Below are 15,000 nucleotides of genomic sequence, written 5' to 3' on the forward strand. Positions count from 1 at the left end.
GGTTTAGGAGTGCAAGGTTTAGGAGAGTAAGGTTTAGGAGAGTAAAGTTTAGGAGAGTAAGGTTTAGGAGAGTAAGATTTAGGAGTGCAAGGTTTAGGAGAGTAAGGTTTAGGAGAGTAAGGTTTAGGAGAGTAAAGTTTAGGAGAGTAAGGTTTTGGAGTGTAAGATTTAGGAGAGTAAGGTTTAAGAGATTAAGGTTTAGCAGAAAAGGTTTAGGAGAGTAAGGTTTAGGAGAGTAAGATTTAGGAGAGTAAGGTTTAGGAGAGTAAGGTTTAGGAGAGTAAAGTTAAGGAGTGTAAGGTTTAGGAGAGTAAGGTTTAGGAGTGTAAGATTTAGGAGAGTAAGGTTTAAGAGATTAAGGTTTAGGAGTGTAAAGTTTAGGAGAGTAAGATTTAGGAGAGTAAGGTTTAGGAGTGTAGCGTTTAGGAGAGTAAAGTTAAGGAGTGTAAGGTTTAGGAGGGTAAGGTTTAGGAGTGTAAGGTTTAGGAGAGTAAAGTTAAGGAGTGTAAGGTTTAGGAGGGTAAGGTTTAGGAGTGTAAGGTTTAGGAGTGTAGCAGTTAGGAGAGTAAGGTTTAGCAGTGTAGCGTTTAGGAGAGTAAGGTTTAGGAGTGTAGCGTTTAGGAGAGTAAGGTTTAGGAGAGTAAGGTTTAGGAGTGTAGCGTTTAGGAGAGTAAGGTTTAGGAGAGTAAGGTTTAGGAGTGTAGCGTTTAGGAGTGTAAGGTTTGGGAGAGTAAAGTTAAGGAGAGTAAGGTTTAGGAGAGTAAGGTTTAAGAGATTAAGGTTTAGGAGATTAAGGTTTAGGAGAGTAAAGTTAAGGAGTGTAAGGTTTAGGAGAGTAAGGTTTAGGAGAGTAAGGTTTAAGAGATTAAGGTTTAGGAGATTAAGGTTTAGGAGTGTAGCGTTTAGGAGTGTAAGGTTTGGGAGAGTAAAGTTAAGGAGAGTAAGGTTTAGGAGAGTAAGGTTTAAGAGATTAAGGTTTAGGAGATTAAGGTTTAGGAGAGTAAGGTTTAGGAGAGTAAGGTTTAGGAGAGTAAGGTTTAAGAGATTAAGGTTTAGGAGATTAAGGTTTAGGAGTGTAGCGTTTAGGAGAGTAAGGTTTAGGAGTGTAAAGTTTAGGTGAGTAAGGTTTAGGAGATTAAGGTTTAGCAGAGTAAAGTTAAGGAGTGTAAGGTTTAGGAGAGTAAGATTTAGGAGAGTAAGGTTTAAGAGATTAAGGTTTAGGAGATTAAGGTTTAGGAGTGTAGCGTTTAGGAGAGTAAGGTTTAAGAGTGTAAAGTTTAGGTGAGTAAGGTTTAGGAGAGTAAGGTACACTATTGCCAAAGCAGTGAATCAGAAACACATAAACCTGAATAAGAAGATAATATTATAGATTATAATAGAACACTTGAAATTACGTTATTTACAGGGTTATTCGTAATCGAAGAAAAAGACAAGGAATATAAAAGAGTAGAACAGGATATATAATAATAATAATAATCAGTATCAGTTATTTGGTTGTCCTCACTGGTCGTCCTCACCGGTCGTACTCCCTCTCTCTCTCTCTCGCTCTCTCTCTGTCTTTCTATCTTTCTCTCTATACTGTCTCTCTTTTTCTCTGTAACTCTTCGTCTTTTTCTCTCTCTTATCTCTCTCCTTTCCTCCTGTCTTTCTTTCTCTGTCTCTCTTTCCTGTTTCTCTCTTTTGCTTCCTCTCTCTCTATACTCTCTCCATCTTTCTCTCTCTCTCTTTTTTATTCTCTCTCACCTGTCTCTCTCTCTGTCTCTTTTTCTCCCTCTTTTTTCTCTGCATGTTGTCATTTCTCTTCTCCCTCCCCTCTATAAGCCAAACATGTTTTTTCCCATCTCTCTGTCCACTTCTTTTTTGCTCACACTCTCTTCCTCACTCTTCTCACTTTCTCCGTTTTGTCCAGTCTCTTCCTTTCTTTCTCCCTCTCCCTCTCTCTCCTTCCTCTGTCTCTCGTTCTCCCTCTTTCTCTCGCTCTCTCCCCCTCTCTTCCTTCTGTCTCTGTCTTGCTCTCTGCCTCTCCTTCCCTCTCTTTATCTCCCTCTCTCTGTTTCTGTCTCTCTCTCTTTCTCTCTCTCTCTTTCTCTCTCTCTCTCTCTCTCTCTCTCTCTCTCTCTCTCTCTCTCTCTCTCTCTCTGGCCTCTCTCCAGTCACACAAGATTTGGAGCTGATAGTCTATTTATAGCGCCTGTGGTTCTGTCGCTATGACAACCGAGCTGGAGGCCAGGGCGCCAGGGAGCTATTTTTGGAGCGCCGCTGTAATGTCAGACACAGCCTTCTCTCTCTTTTCTTTCTTTCTTCGCCGCTCCCTCTCTCCTCTCCTCTCCTCTCTCCTCTCTCTGTGTCAGTGAAGCAGATTTTCAGTCATAATTGAGATCTGCATTCAGTCAAAGTCTAAATCAGATTTTGCTGTTTTGTTAGTTTTGTGCTGTTTCCTTTTGACGTTGTTGACTCTGTAAACAGGTTTATGTTTAATGTGTTAAATATATTTGATAGATATTGTGGTTCACATTTTACTGTGGGGTCTTTATAAAAAGGCATGTGTTTGATAATCTTATAAAATCGGTGAAAAACGCTGACGGGTAAAAATTCTACACAAGTTGAACCCCTCAGTGTTGTGACATCAACAGAAGTGGGTGAAGCCTTCTTCCTTCCAGATGTGTCTGAGTTCAAACTCTCAGGGTCACGTTCACCAGACGAGCTGTAACATTAATTAGATGAGCTGCAACGCTAATTAGATAAGCTGCAACGTTAACCAGGTTAGCTGTAACATTAACCTCTAGTTGATGTAACGTTACAACTAATCTTGAAGTATAGTGAACATGTCTGTAAGTATGGTCAGAATGTCTTTAGGTATGGTGAACATGTCTAAGTATGGTGAACATGTCTTTAGATATAGTGAACATGTCTTTAAGTATAGTGAAAATGTCTTTAGGTATAGTGAACATGTCTTCAGGTATGGTGAACGTGTCTTTAGATATGATGAACTTCTCTTTAAGTATGGTGCACATCTAAGTATAGTGAACATGTCTTTAGATATAGTAAACATGTCTTTAGATATAGTGAACATTTCTCTAAGTATAGTAAACATGTCTTTAGATATAGTGAACATGTCTTTAGGTATAGTGAACATGTCTAGATATATTGAACGTGTCTTTGGGTATAGTGAATGTGTCTTTGGGTATAGTGAACATGTCTTTATGTATGGTGAACATGTCTAAGTATAGTGAATGTGTCTAAGTATAGTGAATGTGTCTTTGGGTATGGTGAACATGTCTGTAAGTATGGTGAACATGTCTTTAAATATAGTGAACATGTCTTTAGGTATGATGAACATGTTTTTAGATATGGTGAACTTGTGTTTAGGTACAGAGAACGTCTAAGTATAATGAGCATGTCTTTTTAGTATGATCAGAATGGTGAATGTGCCTACGTATGGTGAACGTCTTTCAGTATAGTGAACATGTCTTTAAATATAGTGAACGTGTCTTTAGGTATGGTAAACGTGTTCTGTTTTTAGTGCAGCTCTGTTGAATTTGACTGTGTTAGTGTTGGAGTTTTGCAGAACAGGGTTAGATGTTCTGGGTTGGTGTTCCTGTGTTCCTGTGTTCACCTGATCTGGGTGTTGGAGCGAGAATACAGAGAGGCCTGAGTTGTTGTCGTCTGACTCGCAGACGGTCTATTATTGGCCGAACCTATTAATAGAGAGAAAGGCTATAATTGAGATACTATGTTGGACACAACAAAGCAGGGCACTCAGCTGGCCTGTCTCTCCAACTGTCTGTCTGTCCAACTGTGTCCGTCTGTCTGTCTATCTCTCTGTCTGTCTGTGTGACTCTTTCTGTCTTTCTGCATTGAATAGATTCTGGAAATCTCTGCAGTATTTATTTGTTAACACTGACTGTTTATAACTTAATTACTAAATTAACTAAATAACTAAACTGTTCTTTTTACTTTGTTCTGACCTTTGAACTGAAGTTACATTTTAATTATGAATTCCAACATTATTTTCATACATTTTGCTGAAGAATATTTTGTTATATTAAAATATTAAGTCAAAGATGCATCCACTGTATATACCACTGTGTCCACTGCATACATCACTGCATTCACTGTATATCCAACTATGTTCACTGTATGTACCACTGTGTCTACTGCATACACCACTGCATTCACTGTATATCCAACTATGTTCACTGTATGTACCACTCTGTCTACTACATACACCACTGCATACACTGTTTATCCAACTATGTTCACTGTATGTACCACTGTGTCTACTGCATACACTACTGCATTCATTGTACCACTGTGTCGACTGCAAAGACCGCTGCATTCACTAGATACACCACTGCATTCATTGTATATACCATTGTGTCCACTGCATTTACCACCGCATTCACTGCATTTTCTGTATATACCACACTGTGTATGTGTGTGTCTGTGTGTGTCTGTGTGTGTGTGTGTGTGTGAGAGTGTATGTGTGTGTGTGTGTGTGTGTGTGTGTGTGTGTGTGTGTGTGTGTATCTGCAGTCCGGCTGTCACATTTCAACCCTTTGTGTCACATTCTTACAACATACCTGTCTCTCTCTCTCTCTCTCTCTCTCTCTCTCTCTCTCTCTGTCACTCACTCTATATTTACTGTCTGTCACTCTCTCTCTCATTCTCTCTTCCCAGTCTGTCTCTCTGTCCATTCTGTATTCTCTTTCTCTCTCTCTCTCTCTCTCTCTCTCTCTCTCTCTCGCTCTGATCTGTGACTCAGTCAGTCTTTGATCTTCAGCACAGAGCTGCTCCTCCTGCTGTCTGTATGTGGAACTGCAGCTGTCAGTGTTGTTATTTAATGGCGACTGTTTGTTTGTGTTGATCTGAAATGAAATTTTAGTCGATTTAAAAATATGTTCCACTTTTAGAGAAGATATTTGAAGTATGTCACAGAAATACTGATTACTAACTAAACTCAATATTCTGGGCGGATGGAAATATGAAATAAAATAGTCTAATAATCATTTCACCTTAAACATTTTAATTTTATTTTTTAATCTGGAATTATTAATGAACTCTTTTTTCTCTTTCAGTTTCCTGGATAAGATTGACACCATAAAGCAGAGTGACTACACGCCTACCGATCAGGTAAAGCACAACTTACTATTATTATTATTATTGTTGTCATTATTATTATTACATACTGTACGTGTGTAGCCATGAAAAAATCTGTTTTTTTCTCCTCCGTTTGAAGGACTTGTTGAGATGCAGAGTTCTGACTTCAGGGATCTTTGAGACGAGGTTTCAGGTGGACAAAGTGAATTTTCAGTGAGTAAAAAAATGTGATTAATTATTTTCCCCCAAATCTCTGTTCTGTCACTCAGAGCTGAACAATAACTGTGATTTTTTGAAAAACATTCATCAAGACGTTCAGCACAGCCATTTTTTCAGAATTAAAAGTGTTCCTGGCTGCAGCTTCACCAGCTTGGCGTTAGTGTAGTAACACAGAACTCAGAGCTAACTAGAATGTTGAATAATGTAAGATATGATAAATAATAAACAATCTAATAAAACAGCTGCTTTTGCAATTTGCAGATTTAATTCTTTTAAATCACAATTTTGATAGAAAAACAGTTGTTGACCTGCTGTCCATCTGAGCCTCTGCGCAGAGCCTAAAGCAGAGAGACGTTACCCAGCAAACACAGTGATGTGACAGTCTGTTGCTTTCACGTTGAAATGTAGTTCCTCAGAAAGTTGTGACGTTGTTGCACAGCGTAGTGGGAACGTTTTAAAGTTCCTTTATGTTGTGCCTGGAACTCCATGGAATGTTACTGAGTTGTGAACATACAGTCATATTAGCAAACAGCAGCGTTACGGCATAATGAGGCTGTAACAGCATTACTGAGATAACAGAACAGCGCCACCTCCTGACAGTGCTGTAACAAAGAAGACAAGGTTGTGTGTTTACTTATTATTATTATTATTATTATTATTATTATTTAGTAGGGGTGGGAATCTCTAGGCACCTCATGATTCGATTCGATTACGATTCCATGATGATCCATAATGAATTTACTTCCAATATCTTTAATTAATAAATCAAATGGAAGTGATGTGGCAGGCGAACTAGACGGCTCTCATTCAGTGCTCTTGTTTGGAGCACGAGAAGTTGCTGCTACTCATCTGCGATAAAATGCGCAGTTATGGTGAAATAAGATCCAGTGGTGATGGATGTCCACGCAGTGCGTTACAGCTATTCTACCCGTTTTCTTTAGTGATTTTATGACTTCGGTTTTGGTCTCGTTGTAGAGACGGGGGGATCGCTGTGTCAGTAAAGTATCTTTGAGATGGGTCGTGTGCAACATAGCACGAAAGCCCTGTTTCGCAACGACTGAGAACCGGTGTGCAGACTGCAGGTCACATAGCAGCGATGCGTTATTCGCATTTATAAGCAGCGCAGTTGGTTTCCTGGTCCGTTAAATCTGCAACGAGAGACTGTCAAACACTAAAAAGTGGTGAAGCTGAAGTCGCTTCTCTTTCGAATTCTCCTGTTCCACCTTAAATGGTGCCGCATTTTCATTCAGCGCCTCAGTTAGAATTTAAGGTGGAACGGGTAAATTCGAACAAGAAGCTGGAGAATAAGAAGCGACTTCAGCCTCGTAAAACAGTCGAACGCTGAGAGACATTTAACTGATCTACTTCTGAGGAAAAGTTTTCTGGTGGAGATGGGAGGAAAGGGGCTGTAGGCGAAGCTTAAAGCAGAGCGAAGTAAATCATCGTTCACGTCCGCATCGCGATGCATCTAAGAATCGATTTTTTCCTGCACCCCTATTATTTAGTAATACCACTAACTTTTATTTTCACTCAGAAAGACATCAAGGGTGACTCCATTTCAATGTAGCATTTACAACATTAAAGGGTTTGAAAAAGAAATTAAAATTAAAAACGTGTCGTTGGCATCAAATTCAAAATGGGCAAATATTTTTCAAAAAAACAATAACATTTCTCAGTTTCAACATTTGATATGTTGTCTTTGTAGTATTTTCAATGAAATATAGGGTTTAAATGATTTGCACATCATTGCATTTTGTTTTTATTTACATTTTGCACAGCGTCCTGACTTTTTCGGAAATGGGGTTGTAGAATTTAATGAGGATAAACTAAAATAAACAGAACTACATAAACAAATTAACAGAAAACCAGACGAGATAAACAACAAAAGAATTAAGAGAACAGTTAAGATTTGATTAAGAAGGAGAAATATTAAATAAAACCAAGATATTAAAGTAATTAATAAGATTTCAACACAAAAGGATGAATAGGCAAAATAAAATTTAAAAAATAAAATAAAATAAAAGGATCTTAAAAGGTAATAAAAATAAATACAAAAATAAATAAAAACAGTAGCCCTAACCCTAGAATTGAGATAGAATATAATAAAATATGATTATTGGGAAGAAAAAGTGCATAAAAATAATAATAAAATTAAATAAAAAGGAGAAGGAAAAGTTAAACTAAACTCAGTTAAGCTAAAACAGTTCCAGGCCATCTTCGGTGATCAGAGATTAAAACTTTAAAATGACTGAGTGACTCCAGCGAGCGAGTTTTAGAGACTCTATGTTATTATTATTGTTATTATTATTATCATTATCATTAATGTTATTATTATTGTTGTTGTTGTTGTGATCTACTTAGTGAAGCTCAGGTGTGAAATCAGGTGTTCTGTCCTGATGATGTCAGACAGGAAGCTTCTGCGTTCTGCTTTTTTAAGATCCTCACAGAAACGTCTCAGATCAGCAGATGATCTTTAGCGTTATTATACTGTATGAGATATTATAATAATATGAAATAAGGTGTTATATACAGTAACAGTGTATGTTTCTGTCGTGTTGCCGTGGAGACGCAGCGCTGAGGACCTGTTTGTGTTTATTCAGGATGTTTCAGTGATTTAAGGGTTTAAACTCTTTTTCTCCTCCAGCATGTTCGACGTTGGCGGTCAGAGAGACGAGCGGCGGAAATGGATCCAGTGCTTTAACGGTGAGTATTTCACAGTTTCCAGTGTTATTAGTACGTAATTATGAAATGAAATTATGGGAATTATGTTCAGCTGATATTTTAAATATTAAACTGAGACTCTTTCAGGAAGCGTCAGTGAAAATTGTAAACACTTTAAACACACAGAGCCGTTCTCCGCTCTGAGAACACGGACGAAACGGTCGTCTGTCTCAGCGCCCTTGATGATGTTTTTGATTTGATACATCATTGTAGGGATAAACGATTTGGGCAAAAAACTGTGGTCATTTTCTGTAAACTGACGTCAGATGTTTTTTTTGGCCCATCATATTGTCTGTTTTCTGACTTGAGTGCTGAACGTAGAGCTCCACACAGCCAGTCGTGGTTGTGATGTCACAGCCCATGGCTGTTTGGTTGCTTCTAATTGGTCTGACTTGCCTTCCTCGTCTTATCAGGTTAAAGTTCTCAGCGCTGTCGGGACGCAGGCTGTAATTAAAACTGTGGCCTTTCTAATTGTGATTTTCATATTCAGCCCTAAATGGTGGCAGTTGTGATGTCGTTCTCTCGTAAAGTGTTCCTGATTTCCTGTTTTTAGCTGAGCCTGTTTAGAGGAACCGGTTCTCCTGAAGCACCTTCACTCACACAGCTCAGAAACGTTCCTCTAACCCGTGTGTTCAAACAGGAACAGTTTCTTACTGGAATAATAATAAAATAACAAAACTTTTTTTAGTTGATAGCACTGATTAAACTGTTCTTTATTTGTCAGAGAATCAGCTTTTTTCTTGTTCCTCTCTGATGTTCTACTGAGATTCATCTTAATGTTTTAAATATTATTTACTGTCAGACAACACTGATTCATAATAAACTCATAATAAATATTTCTCTTATAAAATCACAGGACCGCCTCAGCGTCACACACGTGCACCTCCCTCATGAATTGAAATTGTCCCTGGTGGTTATTAACAGTCTCTGTCAGTGTTATAAACACTCTGAGGATGTTTTTCTGTTTTCATTGATCAGTTTTCGATCTGATCCGTGTTTGTGATGTAGATGTGACTGCGATCATATTCGTGGTGGCGAGCAGCAGTTATAATATGGTGATCCGAGAAGACAATCTGACCAACCGCCTCCAGGAGGCTCTCAACCTGTTCAAGAACATCTGGAACAACAGGTATGGAACCGTAACACTGTCACATTCAACACCTCACCTGCCTGCGCTCAAACACAGAGAACATCACAGCATTAAACTGCAGCACTGAGAGAAAGGAATCCACACTGTTGTGACTGTTGGACACACGTCGCCGCAGAAACGGTTATTATTGATTCAATCAGAGGAACGAAAAACGGCTGCTGAAGTGTGAAATGTGTTCATGTTTAAAATGGTGAAAATAAAGCTGTGTTGATTTTCATTGTTTGAAAAGTCATAATTTTAAAATAAACACAGAGAAATCAGGCTGATAACAGAGCTAACAGAGCTGACTAACAGAGCTAACAGTGCTAACAGCTAACAGAGCTGACTAACAGAGCTAACAGAGCTGACTAACAATGCTAACAGAGCTAACAGAGCTGACTAACAATGCTAACAGTGCTAACAGCTAACAGAGCTGACTAACAGAGCTAACAGAGCTAACAGCTGACTAACAATGCTAACAGAGCTGACTAACAGAGCTAACAGCTGACTAACAATGCTAACAGTGCTAACAGAGCTGACTAACAGAGCTGACTAACAGAGCTAACAGAGCTGACTAACAATGCTAACAGAGCTGACTAACAGAGCTAACAGCTGACTAACAATGCTAACAGTGCTAACAGAGCTGACTAACAGAGCTAACAGAGCTGACTAACAATGCTAACAGTGCTAACAGAGCTAACAGAGCTGACTAACAGAGCTAACAGTGCTAACAGAGCTGACTAACAGAGCTGACTAACAGCTGACTAACAGAGCTAACAGAGCTGACTAACAGTGCTAACAGTGCTAACAGAGCTGGCTAACAGAGCTGACAGAGCTAACAGAGCTGATAACAGAGCTAACAGAGCTGACTTACAGAGCTAACATAGCTGACTAACAGTGCTAACAGAGCTGACTAACAGAGCTAACAGAGCTGACTAACAATGCTAACAGTGCTAACAGAGCTGGCTAACAGAGCTAACAGAGCTGACTAACAGAGCTAACAGAGCTGACTAACAGAGCTAACAGAGCTGACTAACAGAGCTAACATAGCTAACAGTGCTAACGGAGGTGACTAACAGAGCTAACAGAGCTAACAGACCTGATAACAGAGCTAACAGAGCTGACTAACAGAGCTAACAGACCTGATAACAGAGCTAACAGAGCTGACTGACAGTGCTAACAGAGCTGACTGACAGTGCTAACAGAGCTAACAGAGCTGACTAACAGAGCTAACATAGCTAACAGTGCTAACGGAGGTGACTAACAGAGCTAACAGAGCTAACAGACCTGATAACAGAGCTAACAGAGCTGACTAACAGAGCTAACAGACTGATAACAGAGCTAACAGAGCTGACTGACAGTGCTAACAGAGCTGACTGACAGTGCTAACAGAGCTAGCAGAGCTGACTGACAGAGCTAACAGAGCTGACTAACAGTGCTAACATAGCTAACAGAGCTGACTGACAGAGCTAATAGTGCTAACAGAGCTAACAGAGCTGACTAACAATGCTAACAGTGCTAACAGAGCTAACAGAGCTAACTAACAATGCTAACAGTGCTAACAGAGCTAACAGAGCTGACTAACAATGCTAACAGTGCTAACAGAGCTGACTCACAGAGCTAACAGTGCTAACAGTGCTAACAGAGCTGGCGGATTAGCGCTGCTGCTCAGCCGTTAATCTGTTTTGTCTGTGTGTTTCTGAGCTTGTAGTGAGGTTTGTTCGTGTCTCTGATTTTTCGGTGTGGATTCATTTGCTTTCTCTCTCTCTCTCTCTCTCTCTCTCTCTCTCTCTCTCTCTGTGTCTCTCTCTCTCTCTCTCTCTCTCTCTCTCTGCAGGTGGCTTCGAACGATTTCTGTGATTCTCTTCCTGAATAAACAGGACCTGCTGGCTGAGAAAGTTTTGGCGGGAAAATCAAAAATAGAGGAATATTTCCCGGAGTTTGCGCGCTACACCACACCGGATGACGGTCAGTAGCACTACCTCCCTCTCCCTCCCTCTCTCTCTCCCTCTCTCTCTCCCTCTCCCTCCCTCTCTTTCTCTCTCCCTCTCTGGCTTGCAAGCAGTTTTGACCACAAAACTCTAGAACCTTAGTGCCATTTTGAATGAGAAGGCAAAAGGGGTTTTGGTTAGAACCAGGTTTTTATCCATACAAGACCTGGATGTTCCCACTGCCTTTTTCTTCAATTTAGAACGATCTACTTCAAACCATAAGTCTCTGGTCTCCTTACGCAAAGATGATGGTACAGTCACTGCAGACCCAGCTGAAGTGCGAAAGATGGCAGTACAGTTTTATTCTGAGTTGTACGCAACTGGATCACTGGACCAGAACTATACCAAGGTTTTGCACAATGATCTTCCCCAACTGCATCAACAGCAAAAGCAGGCCTTGGACTCTGCTCTGACTTTTGAGGAAGTCACCAAAGCTGTTTATCAGTTGACTTCCGGACGAGCACCTGGTGCTTGGTCGTCTAAAATCTGACCTGTCTGCCGCTGTCTCTGAATACCTGGATGCGACCCCCGTGGAAGACTGGCAGATCATGGACATGGATCACCCAGAACTTGTACTGGACATGGGTCAGGAGGATTGGCAGGAGTTTCAAGGGGCGCTTCTTTCCATGGAAACCCCGACTCTTGGGACTTTCAGTGCAATCACTAAACAGAGACTGTATCAGGCATGCACAAAAGTTTTGAACTTTCGAAGCCTGAGGGATGTGCGGGAGACTAAATGGTCTGAGGTTGTTGAGGCAGGCTCGTCCCCAAAAGGTAGCTGGCGGTCTGTGTACAAAAGGCCCATCGAAAAGAGAACGGCCGATCTCCAGTGGAGGATTGTACACAGGGTTTTAGCTACGAACAGACATGCGGCACGGATCGATCCCACAGTCGGGGAGGGTTGTCCTTTCTGTGGTGCTCCAGAGACTCTGTTTCATGTTTTTCTGCAGTGCTCACAGTTAGGTTCAATTTTAGTGTTAGTCAAAAATTGGGGTTTGATATTTTTAGGGTTTTTTAGGGATAGTTTGTTCATTTATGGTCCCAAATATTCGGTTTTGAAAAAGGACAAAGTGGTGCTTTTAAATTTTTTGTTTGGAGCAGCGAAGTTGGCGATCTGGTGCACGAGGAAAAACAGGATTAAGGGGTGTGGAGGGACTGACCCTGTCCTAATGGTGAGAGGTCTTGTGATGAAACGATTCCATGTTGAATTTGCATTTTATAATCTTGTGAATATAATCTCCTCTCCCTCTCTCGCTCTCTCTCCCTCTCCCTCTCTCTACCTCTCTCTCTCTCTTCCTCTCTTGCTCTCTGAGGTGGAGGTAGAGGTGTGTGGTGAGAGGGTTTCTGGGCTTTGATCCTGTTCTTTTTCTCTCTTATCAGTATTATACTGTTATTAAAGTGGGTATTATTGGTCGTGTTATTGTACAGTGTGTCAGTGTCGGATAGTGAACGATGGTGTCTCTCCCCGGTGGCGGGGCGCCGTCTCTGTCACTCTGTCACGGGGTCAGGTGTGAGCCGGGGTTGGGAGAGACAGTGGAGGAGGTTCTGCTGGGAGTCGGGGAGCTAATCGGCTGTGAGAACATAGTCTCTGCGTCGCGGATGAACAAAGCTGTGGTGATCTTCCTGAAGGAGCAGAGCTTGGTGAACCGCTTGGTTGAGAGTGGGGTTTGGGTGAGTGGAGTGTTTTGCACGGTTTCACCGCTTGTTGCTCCAACAACGAAAGTCACTGTTTCGAACGTGCCGCCATTCATTCCGAACTCTGACATTGAGCACGAGCTGTCCCAGTTTGGGAAATTTGCTGGCTCGATTAAAATGATTCCGCTTGCTTGTAAAAACAGTGCCCTTAAGCACGTGCTGTCTTACAGAAGGCAGGTGTGTATGTTTTTAGAGAGTTTAAGGTGTTTTGAGTGTGGAGACGTCGGGCATAAGAGACAGGCTTGTCCGCATAAAGCCAACAGGGAGGAGGCTGCAGGACCGAGCAGTGCCTCAGCAGAGGAGGTCAGTAATACAGAGCATAATTTTTCTACAAGAAACCCATTCTGATAGTGAAAATGAAACTGACTGGGGAATATGGTGGAAGGGCTCCTATACTCTTAGTCATGGGACTAACTCTAGTGCAGGGGTAGCTGTGCTGTTCTCAAATTCACTAGATGTGACTTTGCAGTCAACCACAGAACTTGTGAAGGGGAGGGTGCTTTTAATCAAAGCTGAGATCGGGGGGTTTTCCTTTCTTTTTGTGAATGTATATGTGTAACGGGTTTACTTCTGCGTTGTGTAGGTTTGAATGATGAATGAAGTGATGACATCAGCACACCAGCTTAACATGAGGAAGCATTTATTTTCCCTACCTGCACAGAGTTTACAAAAGGCGAATAAACAGGCTTCATTAGCTTTTCTTTCTCTCTCGTGCTCTCAGCAGCGCCTGTTAAACACCATGCACTCAGATCACAATAAAGCTGTTACACTACGAACTATACAAACCCTAAAATTGTGAACAAAAGTTAAAGCTCTGCTTTAAAAACAACCAAATGCACGCAATGGCAGTTTAATCTCGTCTTATTAAGCAAAAGAAACAAATGTCCTGTGAACAATTAGCATCCATACTCTAACTTCGCAATTAGCATTCCACCTTAACGTTCCACCTTAACAGAACTTGTGGCCAACAGCAAGTAGAAACGTACTAAACCCACATAAAACAGTGTTTTAACTGCACAACAGCATAACCAGTGCGTGATATAATGTTTTAGTGATTGAATGAACTCATTTTATGTCGAAAATGGGAAAATACAAAATGTGTTTTAACTCAAAATGACGGAGCTCCGCCAGCACATACCTTCTCTCACAGTGGCGTTTTCCAAAGAGGACGAAAGGCGGGGCTACAGCTTACTTTGTACTCCACTCACGTAATGGCTGCTAAAACTCCGCCCATATTGAACTTGCTCTAGTAAACCAGACTTCTCTCTTATATATTCCTCAAGCTAAATAATTTGCAGTAGACAAAAGAAACAATAAAATAATTAAAACTAAGAAATTTACAGAAAGAATTTTACATTTAATAGTCCTCCCTTTCTATCCTCAATGAAGTGCTCCAACAGTTAAAAGCCCTTGCTGATTTCAAAATAAGATCCCTGAAGTGAATAATCTAGTGTAACAACATCACACTGCCACATATGCACCGACTAAGGGCACTGAGCGTTTAGAGGTCTTCTCAAATTTACACCATGCTTTTTCAGGATATAGTGATGCAGACGTGTGTGGTAATGGGAGGGGACTGGAACTGTACTACGCAGGTCACAATTGTTAGGAATGGGGAGGAACCACATAGTCAGTCTAGTATTAAACTTGCAAATCTAGTCTGTGAATGTGGTTTAATGGATGTATGGAGAGATAAAAATGAGGGAGTGAGGCAGTACACATGGTTAAAGGTAGGTGATTCTAGAGTGTGTGGGGCTAGGTTGGACAGGTTTTATGTAAGCAAAGGTTTTAACAACAAGGTGGTGAGAGCAGGGGTAATTCCTGTGGGGTTTTCCGATCATCATATGGTCACTGTGGAAATAAGCGTAACGGCTACAACACATGCAAATTGCTACTGGCATTTTAATGTTAAATTATTACAAGACAGTGTTTTTTGTGATAAATTTGCACTTTTTTGGTATAAGTGGAAAGCTCAGAAGCACTCTTTTGAAAACTTGAGTCAGTGGTGGGATGTAGGGAAGGTACAGATGAGACTTTTCTGCCAGAGTTACTCAGCACATACTGCCTCATCAGCACGCTCTGCTGTAAAGAAATTACAGCAAGACATTGAGAACCTGGAGAAACAAATAATTGGAAACAGTAGAA

The 15,000-nt window shown here is 40.7% G+C and overlaps 2 protein-coding genes across 4 annotated transcripts in view; both read left to right on the forward strand.

Moving 5' to 3' along the window:
- LOC118808731 overlaps positions 1 to 1,452 on the forward strand; it is a 2,768-nt gene extending 1,316 nt beyond the window's left edge. The window contains exons 1-2 of one of the 2 annotated variants that reach the window (XR_005007298.1): positions 1 to 360; positions 871 to 1,452. The exon at positions 1 to 360 is cut by the window's left edge and continues 1,316 nt beyond it. The gene's annotated coding sequence lies outside the window, so the exon portion shown is untranslated. The other variant, XM_036571631.1, reaches the window with a different exon arrangement.
- Positions 1 to 15,000, forward strand: part of gnas (GNAS complex locus) — a 62,115-nt gene that overhangs the window by 41,771 nt on the left and 5,344 nt on the right. For both annotated transcript variants that reach the window (XM_036571628.1, XM_036571630.1), the window contains exons 6-10: positions 5,079 to 5,133; positions 5,240 to 5,313; positions 7,964 to 8,022; positions 9,049 to 9,169; positions 11,007 to 11,137. In XM_036571628.1, coding sequence (XP_036427521.1) covers positions 5,079 to 5,133; positions 5,240 to 5,313; positions 7,964 to 8,022; positions 9,049 to 9,169; positions 11,007 to 11,137 — 440 coding nt within the window. The remainder of the gene's footprint in view (positions 1 to 5,078; positions 5,134 to 5,239; positions 5,314 to 7,963; positions 8,023 to 9,048; positions 9,170 to 11,006; positions 11,138 to 15,000) is intronic.

This window comes from Colossoma macropomum, unplaced genomic scaffold, assembly GCF_904425465.1.
Source record: "Colossoma macropomum unplaced genomic scaffold, Colossoma_macropomum, whole genome shotgun sequence".
NCBI classification, from domain to species: domain Eukaryota; kingdom Metazoa; phylum Chordata; class Actinopteri; order Characiformes; family Serrasalmidae; genus Colossoma; species Colossoma macropomum.